Source organism: Lepidochelys kempii, chromosome 2 (assembly GCF_965140285.1).
Source record: "Lepidochelys kempii isolate rLepKem1 chromosome 2, rLepKem1.hap1, whole genome shotgun sequence".
NCBI classification, from domain to species: Eukaryota; Metazoa; Chordata; order Testudines; family Cheloniidae; genus Lepidochelys; species Lepidochelys kempii.
In genome coordinates, this window is record NC_136381.1 from 148,293,880 (window position 1) to 148,319,723 (window position 25,844).

Here is a 25,844-nt window from a genome sequence, read left to right on the forward strand (position 1 = left end):
CTCTGTTCAGCTGGTGGTGCAATGCATGGCTCAATTGCTTAGCCTTTTACCCAATCCTAAGAAGTTCATTGGAAAACCATCAGAGATTATTGCAAACAATCAAAATCTCTTGAAGAAAAAAAAAAAGAAAAAAAGGAACATTACAACAAGACAGGGGTTTGCCCTGTCTATGAACAGCAACAAAAGACTGTTTCATTAAAACATAAGCTGGGGAAAGACCCACTGCATCTTTTTTATTGAGGAGACATCCTGAGGAGCAGGGGTGTTCTAATGAAAAATTGGATCCTGATTCCTGTGAAGCCAGCCAGCTCTGCAGCATACTGAATTTTGGGGGAAAACCTACTTTAATAGATAGGAAGGGTACTTATTAATAAGTATAGAGACAGGTTTACATTTTATCGTTTTGTTGTGTATTTTAGCCATTTGTTTCTACCACACCTTCCTGTTTTTGTAGAATCTCTGATTTTTCTTTTGTTTTATTGCAAGTGCTATGTGTTACACAAGAGCAGGGGGTTTAAGGTAAAACTAGTAAGCTGGGGCACACTTTCCTCTGGGGACAGAGGATCTAGGATTTCTGTGAGTATCCAGTGTTAGGGGCTAGATATCCCAGAGGAATGATTCAAAGGGACTCGGTGACAGGGTTGCATCTCTTGACAGGGTTGCATCTCAAGACAAAGACAGGGCTGGTATAACCCAGAGGAGAGTGCCTGAAAGGCTGGTGGTGATAGGGCACAGACACCCAGTCAGGCACAGGCAAGATTTCCTCATGCTTCAAAAATGAGGAAACAAAATGACCCAAGAACCATCACAGTGGGCCAAACCTGAATGGCATTGCAACCCTGTGTGCCAGATCACAATGCCTGGGGTGAGTGTTTGTGTGAGGAGCTTGCTCTCAATCTCTGGGCCGAGCCCCGTGGGACACAGGAGCCACCACAAGGGGGTGAATGGAGGGTGGGCTCGCTTTCCAGCACTGTGGCCACATGGGGGCCTCCTCATTTCCCTGGCCAGGGATTAGGGTTGTGGTGCTGGGGCAGAGGGTATTACTGCAGCTGGTTGCTGCCCCTTTGGCTGTGGTGAGAGGACACTGACCTATAGTTGACTTTAAGACCTATAGTTGAATTTCATGTGTCATGGCATTTTTTAATAAAAAATTATGGAGCAGTAAACCTGTTACTTTTCCTAGATTTATTGTGACTGCTTTGTGATTTGTGATTTCTTTTTAAAAAAATACTGTGACAAATTTGCAGCACTACTAATTACCCATGTATTTAACTCACTGAAGTGTGTGTGTGTTGATGGATGTTTTGAGTTGCTTCCAATTCTTATGTGATTCTGGAAAACTAGGTGCCAACTCATGCCAAGGGCCCTATGCCTTACTTGGATATTGTCAAATACATAGCTGGAATCAGTCTTGTGCACCTGTGTGTTAGTATTGTTAAAATAGATATTAGAGTTATAAAAATGTCCTGAATGTTTATTTATTGAATGCTTGTAAATTGCTGCGTGCATTAATCTCTTAGAACATCTGTATCCCATATTTTAAGGTAATATTTGAGCATTTGCATTGTAAGGCTGTATAACTGTGTAAGGTCTGGTCTACACTACAGAGTTAGGTCGATGCAAGGTAGCTTACATCAACCTAATTATGGAAGTGTCTACACTTAAATTTCACTCCTGCCAATGTAACTGCCTCCCTACGCTGACTTAATAACTCCACCTTCACGAGTGGCATAGAGCCAAGGTCGATGATGTTAGGTCAACACAATATCAGTGTAGACACTGCATTGCTTATGTCGATTGTTACTGGCTTTCTGGAGCTGTCCCACAGTGTCCCACACTGGCAGTACAATTGATACATGTGCTCCTGGTGAGGACACACACTACTGATACAAGGAGCAAAGCATAGGCAAGCACAAGTGATGTAATTTCTGCCGTGGCTGTATGCCGATGTAAGTTAGGTTGACTTCATTTTATAATGTAGACATGGCTTAAATCACCAGACAGAGGAGACACATTTATTAGTGTGAAATGTTGGCCTCCAACACAAAGTGTTATGTCCTGCCTCACAAGGAAGATCCAGCAACATCAGACAAACTATTGTGGAACATCAAAATGGACTTTCGTGCCCCCTCCTGTCCTCCGCCCCATGAAGAGGAGATGTGCAAGTGAATTCTTCCCATCAGATGAATTCACAATTTGAAGCAGAAGAGGGGAAGCGATTAAAACCTCTAACAAGGAGGAACTATATCTTTATGCTGCTATGACTATGAGAGGCAAGGATTATGAAGCATAAGCAAAAGATCCCCAGTGCTTAGCCTGGGTTAGCCCTAAAGGACACGTAGAGGTTGCTTCTTTTAAAAACTTTTTTTGAAACTTCCAATTGGAACTCATTTGTGTGTGTGTATATAATCTTGTAAATAACTTTTTCTTACACAATAAATATTTAGATAGTTTATTATAGGATTGACTACAAGTGTTGTTTTTGGTGTGAGATCTAAGGTGCACTTGACCTGGGGTAAGTGGCCCTTTGGGACTGGGACTAATCTGAATGTTGCTGTGTTCTTCAGAGTATGGGACCATCTATCACAAAGGTAAGCCTACCTGAGTGGCAAGACAGATTGGAGTATCCAAGGGGACAATCTGTGACTCCATGTTAAGGCTGTTTTAGTGCCTGAGGAGTTTACAGTTGATAATTGGTTGGTGAAATCTAAGTATAGAACTCTCAACCAATTTGGGTTTTGTGCTGTTTCCTAACAGTCTGCCCTGAGGTTGGTACCCATGCTCTTAAGCCACTGCAGGACAGCCTGACACCTTAATTTTGTGGGGAAACCTTATCTTGGTGGGGCTATGTTGCAGAGGCTGTAATATTTGTGAAGCTCATATGGAGCACAGACCATATGGAGGCTGAGAAACTGACAGTAAGTGTTAGTGGGCAAAGCAAATGAAACTTCTTTTCATTTGTGGGAGGAGGGGAGCCCACTTCAGATACTCACAATGGGCTGCATAGATGGATAGTAGGTGCAGTGTTGAAGAGAGGGAGTGGGTAATCAGTGCAGAATTAGGATCCCACAGATTAAAAATTAGGGATTTGCAGGCAGATCTTGCAAAATATCTCAGTGCAAAACCCCCAGATTCCTATCTACAGGCAGAGTGACTGAAGCTACCATTTGGAATAAGTATACTGAGTGAGTCACCTGTGGTTCCTTTAGAAACTTTTTATATTTTCAGAATTGTTCTTTGAAAATTGGTAGTGCTCAAGATGGCATATGAAACCTTAATGTTAAGGACAACCTTTTCAGAAATAGTCATTAGACACTCAGACATTATGTGCCTCAGTTTATGGGTTCCCAACTTGAGATGCATTGGACCTAATATTTTAGAGGTGACGAGCATCTTCAACTCCCATTGATTTCATTTGGATTTGTGGTTGCTCAGTGCCTCTGACTGTCAGATCCAAGTTATCCCAGGTTTTAAAACTGCGTGAAGGGAATTAAATCCAGCATGTCAGTTCCACTTAATAATAACTAAGCAGTAGAAGTTGGCTACAGATTTATGGTGGGGGAAAAAGCCTCCAAGTTTTTTGAATAGCCATGAAAGTACTGTAATGTGGCTACCTAAATTTAGTATTTTTAAATACAGTAGTTCATTTTGTGTGTGCGGTCAGTAATGATAGAAAAAACAAGACTAAACTCTAAGAGGAAGGTTTTTTTTTTCTTTCAACAGTCAGTTGTGGTAGCACTAAATTGTTTTCATCTTACACATACAGCAAATGTCCCCTTTACTATGACTTTTACTACTCTCAGCAATTAAATCCTCAGTTAGTAGCAAAATGTGCAGAATTATTGGGTTAGGTTTAAGAGAGATCCAGGGTACAGGTCTGACACTGTAAACTTGCTCTAGAATAAAAGTTGTGTGTATTCTTCTCTTCTATTTTGAAAGATACAGACATTGATTGGGATGGATTTAATCTTACCATCTGATTTCTCTTGCTTACCTAGGTTGGTATTCTGAAAAAGATGTTTCTAAAACCTTTTACATATCCAGTACCTGAAACAAGGTTTCTTCATGCAGGCCGAAGTGTATATAAACTTAAAATCAGATATGGCAACTTCCTCAGGTAAGCAAGTTTCTTACTCCTAGGTATGAACCAAACCCATACTTTCAGCCCACAACAGCATGAAGCCACAGTATGAATGTATTGTACTGCTATCTCAAAATGAGGATTTTGGAAGATTCTTCATTTACTAAGCACTAGCCCCATTTCTGAAGGTTCCAAACTGCAACAGTTCTATTTTTGGTCATGTAGGACTGGATATTTCATCTTCAAAGTTCATTAACACCAGACTGAGCATTGGCCAGAGGGAGTCACCTGAGACTATGAAATGGTCCTCCTGCTCTCTTTTCCAGAAGAGTTGAGCACACTGCCCTGTTATTATTATTGGTGGAGCTCGTACCTATTCCTGTAATAAAGATTGCCTAACACTTTTCATTATAAGGCCTTGTTTTCAGTTGCTTATAACTTTGCTAAACTTTAAACGTTTAGTCTGAATTTTTCCTGTTGAGTATCTGCCTCAGACTTTTTTGAAACTTTCATCTAAAATAGTCCAATAGCAATTTACAAGAATGAAGTCAAGGAAAAATAGGTTAATTCATGTTAAAATATTCTTACAAGTGTTTAACTGAGAAGCTCTAGTGCCTTCATGGTTTGGAGCAGGGATTTGATAGGTTGCCCTAGTGTTAAGGATGTGCTTTTTGCTGTCTCTAGATAAGTTCACTAGGAGGGTGGTGAAACACTGGAATGCATTACCTAGGGAGGTGGTAGAATCTCCTTCCTTAGAAGGTTTCAGAGTAACAGCCGTGTTAGTCTGTATTCGCAAAAAGAAAAGGAGTACTTGTGGCACCTTAGAGACTAACCAATTTATTTGAGCATGAGCTTCAGCTCACTTCATCGGATGCATACTGTGGAAACTGCAGCAGACTTTATATACCATATAAAGTGCAGCAGACTTTATATACCAATGAGCTATTACCAGCAGGATAGTGAGTTTGTGTGTGTGTTTTTTGGAGAGGGGTGAGGGGGTGAGAGAACCTGGATTTGTGCAGGAAATGGCCCAACTTGATTATCATGCACATTGTGTAGAGAGTTGTCACTTTGGATGGGCTATTACCAGCAGGAGAGTGAATTTGTGTGTGGGGGGGGTGGAGGGTGAGAAAACCTGGATTTGTGCTGGAAATGGCCCAACTTGATGATCACTTTAGATAAGCTATTACCAGCAGGACAGTGGGGTGGGAGGAGGTATTGTTTCATATCCTCTGTGTGTATATAAAGTCTGCTGCAGTTTCCATGGTATGCATCCGATGAAGTGAGCTGTAGCTCACGAAAGCTCATGCTCAAATAAATTGGTTAGTCTCTAAGGTGCCACAAGTACTCCTTTTCTTCCTTAGAAGTTTAAGGTCAAGCTTGACAAAGCCCTGGCTGGGATGATTTAATTGGGGATTGGTCCTGCTTTGAGCAGGGGGTTGGACTAGATGACCTCCTGAGGTCCCTTCAACCCTGATATTCTATGATTAAGTTACAAGCCTTTGAAAATCTATTGTTACATGCTTAAAGGTTTGCTTGCTATATTGACAGCCCTATTCCACAGGAGATTCCATTTGCACTACATGTGCTCCATCTCCTCATAGCATTATGTGCTGACTAAATCAGTTCAGTGCCATCCCCATAGAGCAACAGCATGCCTCATTCTGGGGCTGCAGGGGCCGAGAAAGACTCTTTCTGTAATTGCTCCTCTCAACTGACAGATGTTGTAGTTCCAGGCACTGGAACTGAGAACAATGAGACTGGCTCTTATACTCTCAGTGCTTCCACTGCTGTCGCCTAAGCAGCAAGGAGGAGAAATCAGTATCTTTCCTTTTAGGGCCTGATCCAAAGTACACTCAGGTTAATACGTCTTTCCATTTCAGTCAAAGGCCTTTGGATCTGGCCCTTTCTGAATTGGGATTTTAAAAATGTATTTTATTTTTAAAGTTTTTCTGTTCAAGTGATTATGCACATGGGCATGTGCCCCATGCATGCAAAATCAGATTCTGTTGGCCAGCAGTGTCTGTTTCAGTTGCAACTGTGCCATGTACGTCGTTTGACCCTCCCCCAAGACATAAAGGGGAGAGCAGGCCCAAGCATTGCTCAGTTCCTCCTTACCACCCATGACCGTGAGATGCCTGCCTTTTCACTATGGTTGGTGTTGGGGTTATTTAGGATTATTGTTAATCAGTTTATTTATTTTGTTTAGCCAACTAACTATATAAATATAGGAATTTGCATCGTTTACATTTCAGTAAGACTAGACCCCTATCATCCAGCATGCAATCTAGCAGCATGGCAGAAACTACATCTCCAGGATTCAAGACCAGTCCCTTATGTGATGCTTTGATGCCTATTAAGTGGCACCGCCAGTGCCTACTCTACCTTGGAGAGGGACATGTCCATGAGCTATGAGCTGTTTGTTTCTGAGAGCACTGAGAGTTAAAGAAGCCCACCTGAAGGTTTTCCTCCTTGAGAGATCAATGCAAGCTTGGTCAGTCTCTGTCTGTTAGTGCCTGAGGAGCCAAGACCCACTCTTGAGCTCCTGGGGCACTCTAGTTAAAGTTCATCTACCATTATTCAAGCATCTGTCTTCTGACAAGGGTAGAAAGAAGCACCATTCTAAGGATGAGTGAAGGAACAGATTATGGTCTCTGGCACCTAGGAAGCTGAGACACAAGAATCATCCGACTTCTAACTTGTCTCAGGTTCAACCTTCCAAGGGCCAGAAGACTGAAAAGGCCTCTTCTGGTGTCCTGATGCAAACCACTAAAAACACAAGTGGTGTCACTATATCTGTGGATCATGCTTCTCTTGGTACTGACCCCTCAGCACCAGGTGCCTTAATTCTGCTGGTCATATATTTGGCCTTGTGTTCCTTGGCTTCCCTTATCAATTTTCTATAATTCCTGATTTCTGGTTTATATTCATTACCATCAACTTCCCTCTTTTTTTCACTTCCCTTCTAAATAATTTATTTATATCTGCTTTCACTTCCATTCTAAACCAGGTTGTTTTTTTTTAGCCAGCAGGGCATTCTTCCTCAGTTGTGATGATATGGCTTTTTGGGTATCTAGTAAGGTGTTCTTAAATGATTTGCAATTACCATTCAAATTTTTAAGATTAAATTCTTCCTCCAACCTGATATGGCTTGTAATTGTTTTCAGCTTTGTGAAATTGGTCTTATTAAAGCAGCAAGTATATGTATTACTGGTTTGGATTTTATTCTGCTTGCCCATGGTAAATTTGATCAAATCATGATCACTTGTACCTAAGCTACTATTAATTTTTAGTTCTCTGATTAGTTCCTCTTTGTCTGTTAGGACAAGGTCTAATAAAGAATTCACTTGTGTTGGCTGCAACATGTTTTGAATTAGGAAATTGTTATCTATAATGTTTAGAAAGTCCAAGTATGTTTTTAGTACTGGAAACACAAGACCTCCAACTGAAGTTCCCCCACTATCACACTGCTTTCCCCCCCCCCTTACAAACTACATATAGGTGAATAATGAGGTAGTTAACCTATTCCCTAGTGTGATTTGGTGGTTTGTAGAAGATACTAATATCCTATCTTGTACTTTATCTGTTAAGTGATTGATCCATAAGCATTCAAGATCATTTTCATTTGAGTTATCAAACAACTTCATGATCACCCAAGAACATTAGTGAGAATATGATTCAGGCTTTTGGGACCTATGGTCTCATGCACCTAGGTGATGCTGTTTGGCTTTTTTCTCCTGTGCTCTATGGAAGGGTGGCTGAAATCAGTGTATCTACTCAGCAAGCAGCACATGGACATATTGGTCATGGTCCCACAAAAAGTTCTGTCCTCATTAAAGTAATGGAAAGACTCTCCTGAAGTACGCACCTCTTCCTACCAATGTTCTGGTAACAGATCCCCCATCCCTGACTGGAGGTCTTATCTAGATTACCTTCAAATTCAGGGCCTATGGCTCTCTGAAGAGGCTTGCAAACGTCCTAGTGTTCAGAGCCATCTGCCTGACATGCAAAGGATTCCTGCCTCTTCTCCAGCAATCCACAACACATGTGCTGACAGACAACACCACAGCTAGCAAGGTCATCTCCACTCTCTCAGGAAGCCATGTGACTATTGAATTGGCACTGTCAAGGTTCCTTCCCCACTCTGAAATCTAGGCTACAGATGTGGGGACCTGCATGAAAACCCCCCTAAGCTTATTTTTACCAGCTTAGGTTAAAACTTCCACAAGGTAAAAACTATTTTACCTTTTGCCCCGGACTTTATTGCTGCCACCACCAAGTGTCTAGCAAATATATAACAGGGAAAGAGCCCGCTTGCAAACGTTTTTCCCCACCAAAATCTTCCCAAACCCAACACCCCCTTTCCTGGGGAAGACTTGACAAAAATCCTCACCAATTTGCATAGGTGAACACAGACCCAAACCCTTGGATCCTAAGAACGAGGAAAAAGCAATCGGGTTCTTAAAAGAAGAATTTTAATTAAAGTAAAAGAATCACCTCTGTAAAATCAGGATGGTAAATACCTTACTGGGTAATCAGATTCAAAACATAGAGAATCCCTCTAGGCAAAACCTTAAGTTACAAAAAGACACAAAAACAGGAATATACATTCCATTCAGCACCACTTATTTTATCAGCCATTTAAACAAAACAGAATCTAACGCATATCTAACTAGATTGCTTATTAGTCCTTTACAGGAGTTCTGAGCTGCATTCCTGCTCTGGTCCCGGCAAAAGCCACACACAGACCAAGAGAGCCTTTGTTTCGCCCTCCCCCCAGCTTTTGAAAGTATCTTGTCGTCTCATTGGTCATTTTGGTCAGGTGCCAGCGAGGTTATCCTAGCTTCTTAACCCTTTAACAGGTGAAAGGGTTTTTCCTCTGACCAGGAGGGATTTAGAGGTGTTTACCCTTCCCTTTATATTTATGACAGGCACATTCCAAAGAAAATCACATCATTGGCTCTGCATCTTCTCTGCCTTATAAATACCTAAGCTGATCAACTCACCAGGCTTAGACAACCAGGAGTGTTCTGTCAAACAATCAAACCTAGAGAACATCTTTTGCGAGTGAGGATGCCCAGAAATAGACTTGTGCCACAGACCAGAACAAGAAGTGTCAACATTCTGTTCTGGAGAGAGTGCAAGCCCAGGCTTCCTCATAAATGCTTTTTTCATTCCTTGGATATCAGGGTTGGTGTATGCCTTTCCACTGATCTCCATGATGCCGAAGATTCTGACAAAATAGAGACAAGATGCAGGATAGACTATTGTGATAACCACAATATAGGCCAACTAGTTCTGGTATTGAGATCTGACAAACCTTTAACACAGCCCTCCATCACCCTACTAGTTCTTCCTGACAGTCTCCCAGAACAACAGTTGGATCTTGCATTAGGACCCAGCTTCCTTATAATTGAAAGACTGGATACTGGCTGGATGACAAACTAAAAGAAGCTGTTCAGCTGAAGTTTGGAATATTCTGCTCCAAAACAAGAAACCCTGAACCAGATTGACTTATGAAGCTAAACTGGAAGAGGTATTCTATTTAAGCATCTCAATACTAGTAATTTCCCTTGACATCAAACAATCTCCCTTTGAGACCTTAGCAACATGTTCCCTAACCACCTTTCTACACCACCTATCAATAAATGCCTTTCTAGTAGCCACTACATCAGCTAGAATGGTAGGGCAGATGCAGGCCCTTATGGCCCTTCATACAGCGTTTTGTAAAGACAGGGTTACGCTCGGGACACATCCCAAATTTTCGTCCAAAGTTGTTTTAACATTTCAAATGAACTAATCCATCAATCTCCCAGTTTTCTCCCCAAAACTCACTCAACAATAAGGGAAACTAAACTTCATACACTTGATGTAGCAAGGGCATTGTCAGGCAACTTTATCAGGACAGAATCATTCAGGAACACACCTAGATTGTTTGTGGCCTTTGCTGATGGAGCTAAGAGTCAAGCAGTATTATCTCAGAGGTTGTCAAAGAGGGTCTCCACCTGTATAAGAACATGCTACAAGCCAGTTAGAATAGATCTGGTTAGCCACATTAGAGCTCATTCCACTAGAGCACAAGTAGCTTCTGTTGCCAGTTTGAAAAATGCCTGTGTCTGAAATCTCCTGGGTAGCTACATGTATTTCAGTCCACACCTTTACAAGACAATATTCCTTGGTAGACACTTCCAGATTGGGTTCCTGCTTTGATAGGGCGCTCCTGCAGGCATTGTTTAAGTAGGACTCCTAGCACCTACCTCCAAGCAAACAGATAACTGTTAGTCACCAAGAGTGGAATCCATGTGGACGGACATTCACTTGAAGAACAAACAATTATTTATCCTTCAGTAACTGTGATTCTTTGATATATGTTGAATATGTGGGTTCCACGACACCTCCCGTCCTTCTCTGCTACTTTGGAGTCCTACTCCTCTCAGATTCTGTGTTGGCAAAGGAATTGAGCAATGGTTGGACCCACCCTGAATTTTATGCCCTCAGTTGGGGAGGGGTTGCTGTCTCAGTGGACATTAGTGGCCCCAAAAAAAAAAAAGCCAACCTTGTGCGCATTGGGTGCAGTCACACCAAGAGTGAAATTCTCAAGAACAATGCATCTTAAAGAACCAGAGTTAGTGTGAGGAAATAACTGTTCTTTCACTTTAAGAATTCATTTGTCTCTTGCTTCATATTTTCCATGTGAAGTCAGATTCCATATATCAATATGGAAATAATTACAGTGCTTGAAGCTCCATCTTGTCTTGTGAGGCTAAATATATTTTTTGTTTGTTTCACAGCTGTAATGATATAGACAATAATGAAACTACTACCAAGGAACTAGAGGTAGGTTATCTAAATTTTACACTGGGTGCTCCTCATATATTTTATTCATTACAGGGTAATAGTATTCTGTCAAATGAAATATTCCCAGAGAAAAACACTTTTTTGATCTGCAGATTGAGGTTGACAATAAATATCACCAGTTAAGAAACTTAAGATACTATAGTTTTCATCCAAACCACAAATGTGAGCCTGTAAATGCAAAATTTTAAGGTTCCACCTTAAATATAGAAATACACCTAATAAATACCCAATCTAAAAAATGGAAATTGTCACGTTCATGGAGCTAGCTGCACCTCTCTTCCCTTTCTGGTCTCTCAGTGAACCCACCTCAGATTCTGGGCCTTTTTTGGGGTGGAATCTCAGTTGTTTTAACCTTTGTTCAGGAACTGGTTGCTCTATTCTGTGTATATCAGCTGCTTATCCTGCAGGTCTGATGGGCTTTGGGGCATCTTCAGGAACATGTGACCAGTGATATTGACCAACAGACTCTTAAAACAAAAATGTTCCCACGCTGGAAGCCCTAGTTAAAATTACTTCAACAGTAGAAATTTGCATATACTGTTAATATTTAATATTCCTCCCTAATTTTTTAATCTTTCAGGAAGCCATTCGAGTAATCATTGGAAATCTTGATAATTTACATCCATTTGCTACAGAACGCTTGACTATATTTCCATGTATCCTTTGCTCGGTGTGATAATAAATAAATTCAGTGAGCTAATCTGTGGGAAATTGATTATATTATCGCTATGTGGAATTTATGGGCCAGATCCTCAGCTGGCATAAATGAATATTGAAGTCAATGGATCTATGCAGTTTACATTAGCTGAAGATCTGTCCCTATGTCTTCTGTTGCAGAATTATTATTTGAATGCACGCAGTGCTTTTAAATCTTTTTTAGGGTGGTGGCCCCTTTTTTGAAATCAATAATTTTCATAACTCTTTACCTTTTAAAGTAAAAACATACCTTGTAACAGTAAGATCATATAATGCAATTTTTACTAATACATTTGACCTCACAAACTTAAGGTTTTGGCCACCTAAAGTTATTCTGGAAATTTTATTTTCTTGTTTTAGAATTATAATGAAAAGTTCCATTACCTTTTTTGATCTCACTGGGGGGAGGGGCTGTCAGGTCACATCCCCAATGATTGAGAAACACTGGAGTGCACAAAAGTAAATATTAGCAACACCTAAAATTGCAGTGTTTGAGTATTTATCCATATGGATTCTGCTTCTGTTGTGCCTCTGCTTCATGCACGTGAGGTTGAATTTTCTTGGCCAGCAGCTTTGGTTGAGGCCTCACCCGTGCTTTGCGCTACCTTGTACCTTTCTTTGGAGGGCATAAAAGACAGAGCAGCCCTCAGTTTCTTCTTACCACCCATGGCAGGGAGATGGAACTTCCATAGTTACATAGCATTGAGGGCCAGAAGGGATCATCTAATCTGACCTGCATATCATTTCGTGGAATTTAATGCCCTAACACTCTTATGCTGACCCCAATGTCTTTAGTTTAACAAAAGCATTTCGGTCCTCAGGTAGTGTCGTGTGCCAGATGTTCTGCCTCTGCCTGGTTTGAAGACTCAAATCTGAGCCCCACGTACCTCCAGCCGCAAAAAAAAAAATAAAAAAAAAATTCCTACACTAATAGAAATTTGCATACATTGTTAATATCCCTCCCTAATTTTTTAAATCTTTTTGAAAGCCATTTGAATAATTATTGGAAATCTTGATAATTTACATCTGTTTGCTACAGAATACTTTTACTACATTTCCGTGTATCCTTTGCATGGTGTCAATATAAATTCAGTGAGCCCAGGTATGAGACCTTGTTTAATTTATATTATTGGTATGTGGAATTTATGGGCCAGATTCTCAGCTGGCATAAATCAATATTGAAGTCAAGAGAGCTATGCAGTGTACATCAGCTGTGGATCTGTCCCTGTGTTTGTCTTCTGTTGCAGAATTTTTATTTGAGAATTTACTCTTACGAAGAGACTTTCCTAGACTTCTCTGAAACAAACAAACAATCTCATGCCTTGCTTCCTAATTTTCTATAGAAACCAGTTGACAGATAGTCTGGCCTTTCCTATCCCATGAATGTTCTTAGGTAGGTCTTGATTAATTTTAGCTTGCTGAAACTCCTTTTATTAGCAGCCATGGTTATAGGAAGATGGCAAAAAATATGCGGTGCTGTTTCCCTCTTTTGGGAAACTTTCATTTAAAAGCCTTTCATGAATGTAGCTAAGAGCTCAATCTCATGCTTTCTGCTTTCAGAATTTAAATCCTTAGGGCAGCTGCTTGCTGTGTTTTAAGCATGCCTCTTTAGATCTTTGCTGCTTGTCCATTAAAAAAGAAAATCTTACACATCCTCTTGTCCAGTTGTGATAATATTGTGTTTGAGATGGGGTTGAAAACCTTGTGTTCAGAAACTTTCAGGATTGGGTGACCTTTTGTCTTTTGCAAGTTTGCTTTGCATTACTTCCCTTGTCTGAGATGGTTTTTCTTTGGACTGTGTGGATATTCTTGAAGTTTCAGCCTGTGATGCAGTAGCTTCCTTACTGGCAATGAACCCAGAAGACTAATTCTGATAAAACATCTCAAAGGCGACCAAGTAAACTGCAAGCTGTTTGATTGTCAAGAACTGGACTCTGCAATTTTTTGCTCACAACATTAATTTTTTTTATGAGATAGCTACCATATCTCATCCAAAACAAGAAATTCAAACTCTGAAATGTTCATTTGCAAGCTATCTGCTTTCAGCATAAATTCTGGCATGTGATTGTGTGAAGCCTTTATCTTGTCTAAAGTGTTAAAAACCTTCAACCTGATTTCTATCCTTGCAGACCATCTTATTGTGCCTAGGCATTTTAATGTAAATACAAATTTGCTTTTTCAACACACCCTAATGATTAGTAGAAGTGGAAAACAGGGTATACAACCTTTGAACAATTCCAAAAAGTAGAACAATTTGGAACAACCATTGCAGCAGCTTCTCCAACAAGATTCAGTGTGTGGGCAGCACATGGGACAAAAGATGTGTGCTGATTTACCTGTTCAATTTGATTTTGAACACCTTTTGTATCATGCAGGCATGTTATCCCAATTGTCATAGCTTTGTCCCCTGCAGTGAGCCATGTCCAAACCGTCTTTTTTCATCTTCTCTAAAATAACCTCCATAATATCCTCCCTGGTTTTGGTGTGGATATCACAGGAGTTGATTTTATTTTTCCCAGTGGGTGCTCCACCCGTTTCTCCAAACCCCACCCTTGCTTTGCCTCTTCCCGCTCTGCTCCCTCCCCAAAGGCCCTTCCCCTGAAACCTCCCTCCTGCCCGCCTGGCACTTTCTGCTCTCCTCCATCCCCTGAGCACCTCCTGCCAGCTGCCAAATAGCTGAACAGCTCTGGCTGGTGGGTGCTGAGCACCACTTTTTTTTTCCATGGGTGCTTGAGCTCCAGAGCACCCATGGAAGCAGCCCCTATGGATATCAGTGAAATCTATAAAGCTCTCAACAACCTTCTCTCTGCTTTTCAAGACCTCAGCATACCTTAACACCTGAGACATTTGTTTCATTTGGGAGATGTCTGGATGTAATCAGACAGAAGTACGTAGCTTTTGTAATCTTGTCAAAAATAGTCTGCCATACTTTTCTTGTGATCTTACCAATAAATTCATTTTGAATTTGATTTGATAAATATGTCACCGTTACAGTACCAGCTTAATATCTTGCACATGATCTTGCAACATGCTGTCATCCTTTGCAAGCCTTTCAGGTAAATGCAAAAAATTACAGTTAAAGGACTGTCTACTTTCTCACCTGCATCTTTCAAAACTAAACATCTCTCACCTAAATACAACAGAATAGCCAAGAAACAATGCAAAATATTGTGCCACACATACTTCTGCATCTGATAGCAGGGTTGAATATCTTTGTCAATTATGCTACCCATCCAATTTTAGGCTGTTGGGAAAAAATAAAATAGAAATACATTTGTTGAACCAAGAGCCTTCTTAGTATCAAGGCGCCTCTGCCTCATGGATCAGCTATAGTCCCCAGGGTTCGAATGAGGAGCACCAAATGCCTATTTTGTCTTGGTAATAGTTACATTTTATATCGCTGCTTCATTTGCAGATCCTTTTCCAAACAAACACAGAAATAGAGGGACACCAATCACAGGTTGTTCCTCTTCGAGTATTTGATCAAGGGTGCCATGGATTTGGAGAGCAGTGAGTCATACAAGGGACACTCTTTTCATAAGTCCTATTCTGCCAGTAGTCTGGTGAGCTGGGACTCTGCTCTCAGTACCTGGCAACGGGCCTCCGATCTCTTCATTTTAGGGTCATTACTCTGTTCAGGCCTCCAGGGATCAGTCTGTAATCTCTGAGGTGGTGTCTCAGTGCCATCCTTCATATCAAGGGAAATGAGATAGAACAGTCACCCTATGAGAAACTGTTAGGACTCTGTCCTTTGAAATCTGACTGACTGAGGTTGGGTTCCTCTGGCACTGGTAAATCTTTGACATAGACTGTATACCAAGCATCTCCAGCACCAGTTTTGGTTACCAACCATTCTTCAGCACTAGAACCTTCCTCGGCACTGGTACCTTTCATGTTGGTACCTGTGGCACTGATACATTCAGTAATGTCCTGCTCAATGCCATCTGTCTTTACAGCATCCTGGGACCTTACCATTACACCAGAGCCAGATTTTCCTTTACTTAACCTGGCACTAGCAGTATTTCTCAATTGAGCGCTACAGTAGACGCTTGTTTGCAGCAACACCTTGTAAGAGCAACTGCCCCTTACGAGCAACATTTCCCCTGGGAACACTTTCCCTACTGTGAATTAACAACGATCCCCATGTGGCTTAGGAACCACATAGCAAAAGGCCCCCCCAATATGTTGCTACCAATGAGCATCTAATGTACTAGTATCAGAACCCAAGCTACCTAAATTAAGTCTCCATCCACCAAGCTCCACTAGAGTCCCCAGCCCCCCTTTGACATTTAGAAGGACACTCTGGTTTTCTCAGCATCTGTTAATACCTGATAAGATGGCTTCACTGTTTAAGATTATTCCTATTTTTCCTTCCCATATATTCCTTGAAGGGAGACATTTCCCAAGTACAGCTCCATGTCACCTATATTCATATCAGAATGGGAATCTGAAAGGAAGGCTAAGAGACACTTACTTACCTAGCCTGCATAAAAGACAGACATACAACTAATATAGGTCATACTCTTCTCATATGCCTTATCCACACAGTTTGCAAGCCTACCCTTATTCACCACCTTGAAATCCTCTGACTCAATTGTCTAGACTTCAGTTATCCAGAGACCATCACATCACAGATATCCTTCCCCTTTTAGGTCTCCTAGGGCATTATTAGTGCCTTAACCTGCAGAGTGAAAAGATCTATATGTGAAGAGGGTCTAAGTGAGGAAGACCAGGAAAGAGAAGAAGCAGACCTTAAGTTTCCTGTGGTGATTTCATCCTCTTCCCCATATAAGGCTTTTAACTCCACTGTACCTTCTACTACTGATGACTTTAAGGCTTTCCAGCATTCTTTTGGAAGTTGTTAGAGAAAAATCACATTATTTTATGTCTTACATACAACATTGAGTAGATTGGCTATGCTCATTTAATAATGGAGTCCTAGAACCAGCAGATTTACTTCAAATGGCAGCCTCTATTTCTGCCACTTCTAAAAGAGCTGACCACCAAGGTTCCACCTAAGGGTTTTGAATACTTTAAAACTTTTCCCTGCTCCTGATTCACTAGTAGTTGCTAATATTCATGATAAATCAAAACAGCAAAGAGGTCTGCACAATGAATTATCAAGCATTGTTTGTGAAATGTGACTAACTACAATGCAATAAGATTTGTGAAAGCAATTGAGGTCCATTCTATCTGAAGGTCAGTTAATCACTAAGACATCACTTCAAGCTGTTTTTGTTGCAGTAGTCAGATATACCAAAATACGTGCAAGCCATTACTGAGGATCTGCTGTTTGAGGGTCCCAGTTTATTTAATTTCAAGACAGTCTGAGCTCTTCACTCCCCTAGTGATTCTAGAGTGATTCGTCTAACCTTTATACTCTGGATCAAAGGAGGAGGTGAAGTAAACAGCTCTCATCATTTTACTATCAGCAGAAATGGTCTGTGCCTCCCAGAAAAAGACCTTCTTTTCAATGGAGAAATTCAGTCTCTTGCTTGGTTATCTTCATGCAGGCAGCAAATTTGACGTAAGAGTTAAGAGCCTTGCACAGATCTCCATGGTTCTGTACTAGTTTCCTTCCTCCTGCCCCTTCACCACCACACACAGACCATTTGGCAGCTATCACTTTTTTCCCCCAGGGGCCTGAAATGGAATTACTTTGGATTGTTGGGTACTGAAATTTAAAAAAGGGCTATTTGTTCCAGCTTCAGTCCTTGCCTACCATCCTTTACTGTTGCTCCTCCTCCTCACAAGATGCGGAGATGAGGTTTTTTGCATCTTGAGGAGGTGCCCTCAAGTTCAGTACTCGTATTACTACTTTATTCTAAAAAATAAGAGGAAGGTGTCCCATTCTAGATCTCAGGTAACTCAACAAATTCATCCATTGCTTCAAGTCCAAGATAGTCATGCTGGATTCCTCCATAATTCTTTCCCCAGATCCTCCAAATTGGTTCATGGCTCTCAACTTTCAAGATGCATTCTGGAAGTTCCTCCATTTCATAGTAGGAAATACACATTACTAATAAACCCTATACAATAGTCCACTGTTTGGACTTTCCATGGACCAAGAATGTTTACCAAATATCTAGCATAGTATGGCAGCTCATCTAAGAGGACAAGGACAGTACATTTACTGATATCACAATGATTGGCTGACCCCAGGCAAATCTCGTTGACAAGTAACCAATAATTTTGTTTATTCAATTGACCTACTTACCACCCTGGGATGCAAAGTAAACTCTGAAAAATCCTGTTTTACTCCTGCTCATACAATGGAGTTCATCGGGGATTTAATAGGTCATGATGTCAAACAACTAACTCAGTTAAAGTTTTGTTAAAGTAATACAGTTAAGCAAAACTCAATAGAGAAAATAAACATACATACCAACTCTGTAACTGGAGAAATAATGGAAGTTTTACTTTAGTTCACTTCTGACTAACTTCAGTGATCTCACCTCTTATATACTAGTTTAGAAAAAAAATCCTTTGATACGCTTGATCTTATTTTGAATCAATAAACCAATGATATTTAGAACTAACTTACCCCTACTGGGACAATGACCACAATTAGATCTTAATGCTTAAACATTAATCTATAGATTAATGTTTTGCTGTTACATTGATTACATAACACACCTCCTAAACCACATGTTCCTTGTCTATAAATATCTGTAATTGATAAAATAAATAAAGGATGTTCATTTTGTCAATTACTAATTCTGTTTATGACAACATGCGTCTATAATAACAGGCATCCCTTTATATGCTATACGTTTTTACAAAAAAGAGTTTAAAATGATCTGTTGACCATGAAACTCTTTTCATGATATCTAGTTTACATAATAAGCTAAAGCATCTTTTGATAATTATCTTATCAGAGAAAAAACCTGCCCCATATCAGTTACAAGTGATCCCTATTTGGGCTAGGTTAGCTAAGACAGAGTAAAAGCAAAGTGGTTAATTAAGTACAGTCTTACTGATTGATTACAGGCGTTATTTTCCTGATCATTTCTTTAACACAAAACACTATGATCAGCTAACTTTCATCTTATACACAAAGGATTATATACACTCCTGGACACTTGGGACTTTGGCTTACCTACAAAGAATCAAAGGATTATGATAGTTTGGTTCATTTACTAACAGGGCATTCTTTAATTGAAAAATCAGTGAAAGCATAACATCCATAGGATTGATTCTGAAATATGGTGGACCTCATCATAAAGTTAGTCACCTGAGGACTTCAGCAAGAGAGTGTCTCAGATTTCTAGAGCATGTTACCTCCAATATTCTTGTGACTATACATCCCAGACTTTACATTCACCCTTGTCAGGGATGTTTGAAGTCAGTTTATTAACCCAGCAAGCACGATCTGGACTTGTAAGTGTCAGTTCCTCAGGAAATTCTATCCTTGCTACACTGGTGGATGGACCCAGAGCAAGTTTACAAAGGGATAGCTTCCTTCACCCTTTCCTGCCAAAATCTTGGTGATGGCTGTGTCCAAGTGTGACAGGGTTGGGACTCACCACCGCGGCACCTCCTGTTGGTCACTCTGGGAATTAGCTCAGTCCGAGTGGAGCACCCTCCACTGGTGGTGTCCCATCCATCTCTCGCCCTCTGTTGGCATCTGGATCTGCATTCCTCCCTTCTTGCAGGGTCCTCTTTAGGACACTACCTCTGGCAGTGCCCCCTAGTCCACACTCACCCCCTTCCAGGAGGTGTGTGTTATCAGCAGTTCTTCTCTTCGCCCCAGCCACAATGGCCAACCACACCCCAAAGTCTAACCCGTTTGGGCAGGGGTCTGGTGCAGTCCATGATGGCCACTCCTAAAGGCCAGGTGTAAGTGCAAGGGGGAAGTGGGGGACCCCGGCCCGCCCTCTAATCTGGGTCCCAACCCAGAGACCCTTTGGTGGCAGGCTTTCTGCCTGCTCTCCTTCTTCTTTCCCCTTGTCTTTCTCTCTCCCTGGGCCATTTCCCCTTTGGCCCCTTTGCACCAGCTAGGCCCTTTTCTCAGGGCCCGCAGCCTGCCAGGTACCAGGCGGGAGTTCCCTTCTGCTCCCTCCCGCCTGCGCAGCACTGCACTGTCCCTGGTGCTAGTCTCCTAGCACAGGAGACAGACCTTCACCCTCTGAAGGCCTGGGAGAGACTGCCTACCTGCCTCTTGCCTGGGCACCCTTTATATAAGGCCTAGCCTGGCCCTGATTGTCTGCCTCTTGCTCAGCCCTAATTGGCTCCCCAGAGGCCCTCTCTGGCTGCCTGTCTGCACAGCCGCTCTGGCCTGCTGTAGCCCAATCTGGCTTGGGGGTGGGGCACCGCCCCACTACACCAAGCAATGTTGTGGGGGTCACTTAGAGCATGTTCAGACACAAGGCATTTGGTGTTCAAGAGACTATTCCCTAAAAGTAAATGTTCTGGAGCTCAAAGGCCATCTGCTGAGCATGCAAAATATTCCAGTCTTTTCAAGGATCAACAGTTCAAAACATGACAAACAATACTACTGCCATGTGTTATATTAATAGGCAAGGAGGAGTAAGATCATCCCCTCTCTGTCAGGAGGGGATTAATCTGTGGAATTGGTGTGTACGGCATTCACTTACTCCCATAGCCCTACATCTGCCAGGAACTCAGAATTGCTTAGTAGACCATCTCAGCAGGAAGTACTTGAACAATCATGAATAGTCTCTCAAAGATTCAGTCTTCTAAAGAATTTTTCTCAAGTATGGTATCCCTGACATAAGCTTCTTTGTCACCAACCTGAATAAAAAGTAGCAATTGTTTTGTTCAGAGGATGTGTGACCAGGGTTCTCTACTGGGTACATTTCTGATGCTAGGGCTGGTGCAAGCATTTCCACCAGTTCCATTAATTCCCAAAGTTCTCAGGAAACTAAAGTAGGATAAGGCCTCATTAATAATATAGCACTACCATGGGCCAGGCAGTTTTAGTATTCAGACATATCTCTAATTGCCCTACCAAATCTGATGGACATCATCTCTCAGAATTGAGGCTAGATCCTGCACCCTGAATCTCCATTTCTGTATCTGACACCAAGAATGTTGGCTGGTTGAATGTTACTGACGGAAGCTGCTCATCTGAAGTGCAGGACACTTTGATACAAAGCAGAAAAGTGTCTATGAGTCCACTTATTAATCTAAGAGGGAAAGGTCCTCTATTTGGGCCAGTCAGCATCACCTGTGTGTTTTAGTGGCTACTATCTCATATTTTAGATTACTTATTCCCCTGGAAGCAATCTATTCTCTCCATTATCGCGATTAGAGTCCACTTGGCTATAATATCAGCCTGCCACCTTTCCTTTCAGGGTTACATTATATTTTCACACCCCCTAGTCACTGAGTTTTTGGAGGTCTAATTCACATTTTTCATCTAGCTCAAGAACCGCCTTTTCCTCCTCCTTAGGATCTTAATGGAGCCTCCTTTTGAATCTGCTCTTTGAATCACTACTTCATTTAGATGGCATTCCTGATGGCCATTACCTTTGCTTGGAGGGTGGGGGATGAAATTCAAGCTACTTACTCTGTATTCTGTGACAATGAACTGCCCATCAGGACCATCCTACATTTCTATCTAAGGTCACATTTTCACCTGAACCTGTCAGTTCACCTGACTGTATGTTTCCCTAAATCTCATTGAACTCCAGGGGAAGTTAACAGATTTTGGATGTTTTTGAGAGCCTTATCATATTACCTTAGTAGAACAAAATGCTTTTGCAATTTACTGAGACTCTTTTCTCCCCCAGCCTTTGGGGGTAAGTCAAGGGGGGCAGGCCATCTCTACACAGAGACTATCTAAGAGAGTACCTAATTGCATAAAGACTTGCTACTAGTTGGCTAAGCAGTTTCACCCTCTGTATTAAAGCCCACTCACCTGGAGCCCAAGCAGCTACATTTGCATGCTTGAAGAATGTTCGAATCTCAGAGATTTGTAGCGGGGGCAATGTGGAATTCAGTACATGTGTTTATCCAACACTGCTCCATGGTTGCGATTGCTAGATCTGACTTCTAGCTAATCACTAGGTGTGTGATCCACATGAACAAATACTTGAAGACCAGTTCCTCACCTTACAGTAAGGTGGTTCTTTTAGATGTTTTGTCCATGTGGATCCCATCACCCTATCTCCTTCCTCACTACTATAGAGTCCTATATAGTGTGGAAAGTCTGTGCTGGTGAAGTAACTGAGTGATGTTTAGGTCCAGTGCCTTTTTCGCCCTGGGATGAGGAGGTATGAGGACACTTCTGGCTAATATTCCATTTCGCATGACTGTGGCACATGCACAAGCATAACAGGATCCACATGGACAAACATCTTGAAGAACCAGTTATTATAAGGTAAATAACTGTTTTTAGTCACATTTTGAACAAGTCAATTCTGTACATTTGATAGTGTACTTATGAAAGGTACTTTAATTAAAAATTTAAATGTTACTTTCAATGAACATTCAAGGGTTTATTTTGATAGTCTTCATGGAGGTGCCGAGTATATTACTTTGAGTGAGGATTTCAGGACTAGGGCCTAGTAAAGAAACTGCTTGAATCTGGGGTGAAAACACAAACCACTGATAAAAGAAAAAAATGCTGATCATATAGAATTTTTCTTATAACTACACAGATAAGTTAATGTACAAGAGTATGGTACATACGTTTATAAAGGTACACTTTTGAAGCAGTGAATGGAGATTTAGCCACATGATTTTTATTCACCTTATATAATTTTAATGTTACATTTTAAAGCCTTGACTCCACTATCCAGATTTAAGTAAATGGGAGAGAGTATCAAAACTGAGATTCAAACATGGGGATACATTTCTTGCTCCATATCCTCATGTTTGCACTATGTATGTTGAACTCAATTCATTTCAGCAAAATATATTTGTTGGTAAGTTTGTAAGGTTAAGGTTAAAGAAATACTGGCAACAAATGTATACTATTATAGCGTGACACAATTGTCACATGAAACCAACTGATTTTTCCTATTCTAAGGTGGCTTTCCCATGAAATACTAATTGAGACATTTGCTGCTTTTTCTTGACCTTGTTTTCCACATAGGCACTATGTAGGAGTTGGGTGTCTAGGTCTACAACAGTTTAGTCCTGAGGGCGTTCTGTGCCAAAAAATTAAAATTCTGCTCACAATATTTTAAAATTCTGCAAATTTATTTGTCAAAGAAATGTGGAGGCTCCAGCATGGCATTGGGGAGCACAAGCCACTGGCTGAATTGAGGTGGGAAATCACTGTGCAACTACCGCCCACCCCGCCTGGCATGGACTCAGTGGTGAGGCTGCACCCAACCCTGGCACAGTGCAAGGACGGGGCCTGCCCCAGAAACACTCCAGGGCCCTGCCCCTCCATGCCAGGTGCACCAGGTAGGCTTAGCAAGGCAGGATCCAAATGTGGAGGGGCTTAGCATGGGGGGATCCAGGTGTGGGTTGAGAGGGTTCTATGTGGGGCAATCTGGGTGGAGGCGTCTCAGTGGGGGATGCACAGGGGGGTTAGGGGGTTTTGGGTGCAATGGTAATGGGACTCTGCAAAGGGGTCCAGTGTAGGTGGTTGGGCTCAGCAGGGGGTCGGTGTGTGGGATATAGAGCTCAGCAGGGGTGTGTGGGTGTAGGGGGGCTCAATGGGGGGTCCAGATTCATAGAATATCAGAGTTGGAAGGGACCTCAGGAGGTCATCTAGTCCAACCCCCTGCTCAAAGCAGGACCAATCCCCAATTTTGCCGCAGAACCCCCTAAATGGCCCCCTCAAGGATTGAACTCACAACCTTGGGTTTAGCAGGCCAATGCTCAAACCATTGAGCTATCCCTCCCCCTGAATGCTGGGGGAATAGGGCTTAGTGAGGTGGAGATCCAGGTGCAACTGGTTGGGGCTTGGTGGCGTGGGGATCTGGGTGCAGGTGGCTTGTCCAGGGGGAGTGTGGGGGGATGAGGCTCAGCAGGAGGGTCTGGGTATGAATGGGGCACATAGATGTGGGAGCAGCTCCCTGTAGAGGGATCCTTCCCACTGCAGCTGAGGAGCGATGGGTGCAGGAAGCAGGGGGGCATTGCAGAGCTTCCTGCAGCCAGGGGAGAAGTCTGGTGGTGGGTCTGACCTGATCCTGGATGCCATGCATGGGAAGAGGAAGTCCCGTCCTCCCCAGCCCAGACTAGCAGCTGAGCTGAGCTGGCACAGGGTAGGAGTCATAAGCTGGGTCTTCCCCCGTTCTGCCTCCTGCCCCACAATGTTTTACCTCTTTGCCAGCTGCCCTGGGCGCCCGAAACATACTGCTGGGGAGGATCGAATGACTGCTCTTGTGGCTTCCCTTTGCATCAGAAAGTCGTTTTTCTGTGGGAAAGCAAAGAAATCTGCCGGGGACATAAATTCTGTGCATGTGCAGTTGCGCAGAATTCCCCCAGGAGTAACAACAATGGAATCTTTAAATGCAGTGAAAGGGGAAGGTGACTATCCTTTAAGCTGCTGCCCACATTTGGCTGAGGGTATGAATAATCACATCCTTGTGTGCTTGGGGCACATGTGCCCCAAGTTACATCTGTACTTGTAGTTAGGGGTGTGATTCCCAGCTTGTGTAGACATACTTGCGATAGTTTGATAGTAGTAAAGGTCACAGTAGCATGTGCTGCAATAGTGGCATCATGGGCTAGGTGCCCTGAATATGTATCCACAGGGTCCTGGCTAGCCCATTCTGCTACTGCCTATGCTGCAGCTACACTACTATTTTTAGTGTGCCAGCTCAATGAGTGCTAGCATGAGTATCTTTATGTGATCTGGGAATCACAGCCTTATCTCCATGTGTTAATATACCTCAAAAGTGGAATCCATATGAACAATGTAACTTGAAGATCCACAGTTATTGTGAGATAAGTAAGCATTCTATCTTGTTATGACTTTTTCTGCGAGATTAAAGAACCATGTACTATGAGAAATTTCTTTTCTACCTAGGTATTTGTAGATTCTGATTATATCACCTCATAAACTTCTCTGGCATTACTTAAATAAATGAAGCTTCTTTGTCTCTCACTGTAAGGCAAATTTTCGAGACCTTAAATCATTCTTGTTAAAAATGTGTACCTTATTTCTGATGTGATTTTTTTCAGGCTTTATCTTCCAGCTATTGGTTCTTATGCATTTCTCTACTAGAATAAAGAACCTAAGATCAATGAGTCATTAGTATGATAAATATTTCTCAAAATATTTAGAAGGGGAGATCCTTTCTTCAACCATCCGCTCAAATTATTATAGGGAGGGGGAGTTCATGTAAGAGCTTTGACTTTCAGAAATTGAAGCTCCACATAAACACTTCGGAACAAGGACCCATCAGATCATCTCTTGGATTTTTATTCCTCAGATCAGAGGCAACCCTATGCAGATTTTCCTACAAAACATGGTTGCTGTGTACTGTATGAATAGGCAGGGAGAAGCTAGGTCTCCCCTACAGTCTTTGGAGGCATTGCATCTGTGAGATTGATGTATTTAGACTCATGGGACAATGTAGTGTCCTCATTCTTTGCTCTAGTGAGAAACTGTTTAGCTTTCTGAAGTTTAAAGTTTTGTAGTTAGCATATTGTTAGGTTTTCTTTGCCATTTGACACTTTCTTTTTCTAGTTTAGTATAGTGATAGAGTTTCTTTTGTTTAGGAATTCCTCTCCTGGTACAGACCCTCCCTCAATATATCCTACTGTACAAGGACATACTCCCCTGTACATGATCCAAGATTATGGAACCCAAATTGCCAGGCTTCAGAATTTACCCATCATGAGGCTCAGCCATGGGAGTCAGCAACAGACATGCCACAGAGCCTATTTCTGGGAAAGGGCTATATACCAGCATGCTGCTGTATATGCAGATCATTCTTAAGGAGGACCCAGAAGAGCAGGGAGGTGAAACTGAAGCTCCTTCTCCTAGGGAGATTGATGCAGGTAGACTGTAACACAGGCAGAGTCAGATCCTCCAAAAATCTCTCGTTATTGGGCCCTTCCAGTTACTTCAGTGCTCCAACCAGCCTTGACACCACACCAAACTCCTGTGGTACCCAACTAAATCTCATATCAGCTGCACTACAGGTGACGCCCAAGAGAGGTTGTAAAGAGCACCCCTCCAGAGACTCCAACCAGCACTGATTCCCCTGCATGGAACAGGGATGCAGAACCTTTCCTAAGATTTTGCCATGAGCAAGTCTTAAAATGAAGTCCATATGCG

The 25,844-nt window shown here is 41.9% G+C and overlaps 1 protein-coding gene across 1 annotated transcript in view; it reads left to right on the forward strand.

Annotated features, from left to right (window-relative positions):
- Positions 1-4,016: 4,016 nt before the first annotated feature.
- The window catches only part of LOC140906139 (uncharacterized), a 37,036-nt gene continuing 15,208 nt past the window's right edge, over positions 4,017-25,844 (forward strand). The window contains exons 1-4 of the mRNA XM_073329643.1: positions 4,017-4,117; positions 10,873-10,918; positions 11,520-11,595; positions 22,402-22,527. Of these exons, the coding sequence (XP_073185744.1) occupies positions 4,017-4,117; positions 10,873-10,918; positions 11,520-11,595; positions 22,402-22,527 (349 nt within the window). The remainder of the gene's footprint in view (positions 4,118-10,872; positions 10,919-11,519; positions 11,596-22,401; positions 22,528-25,844) is intronic.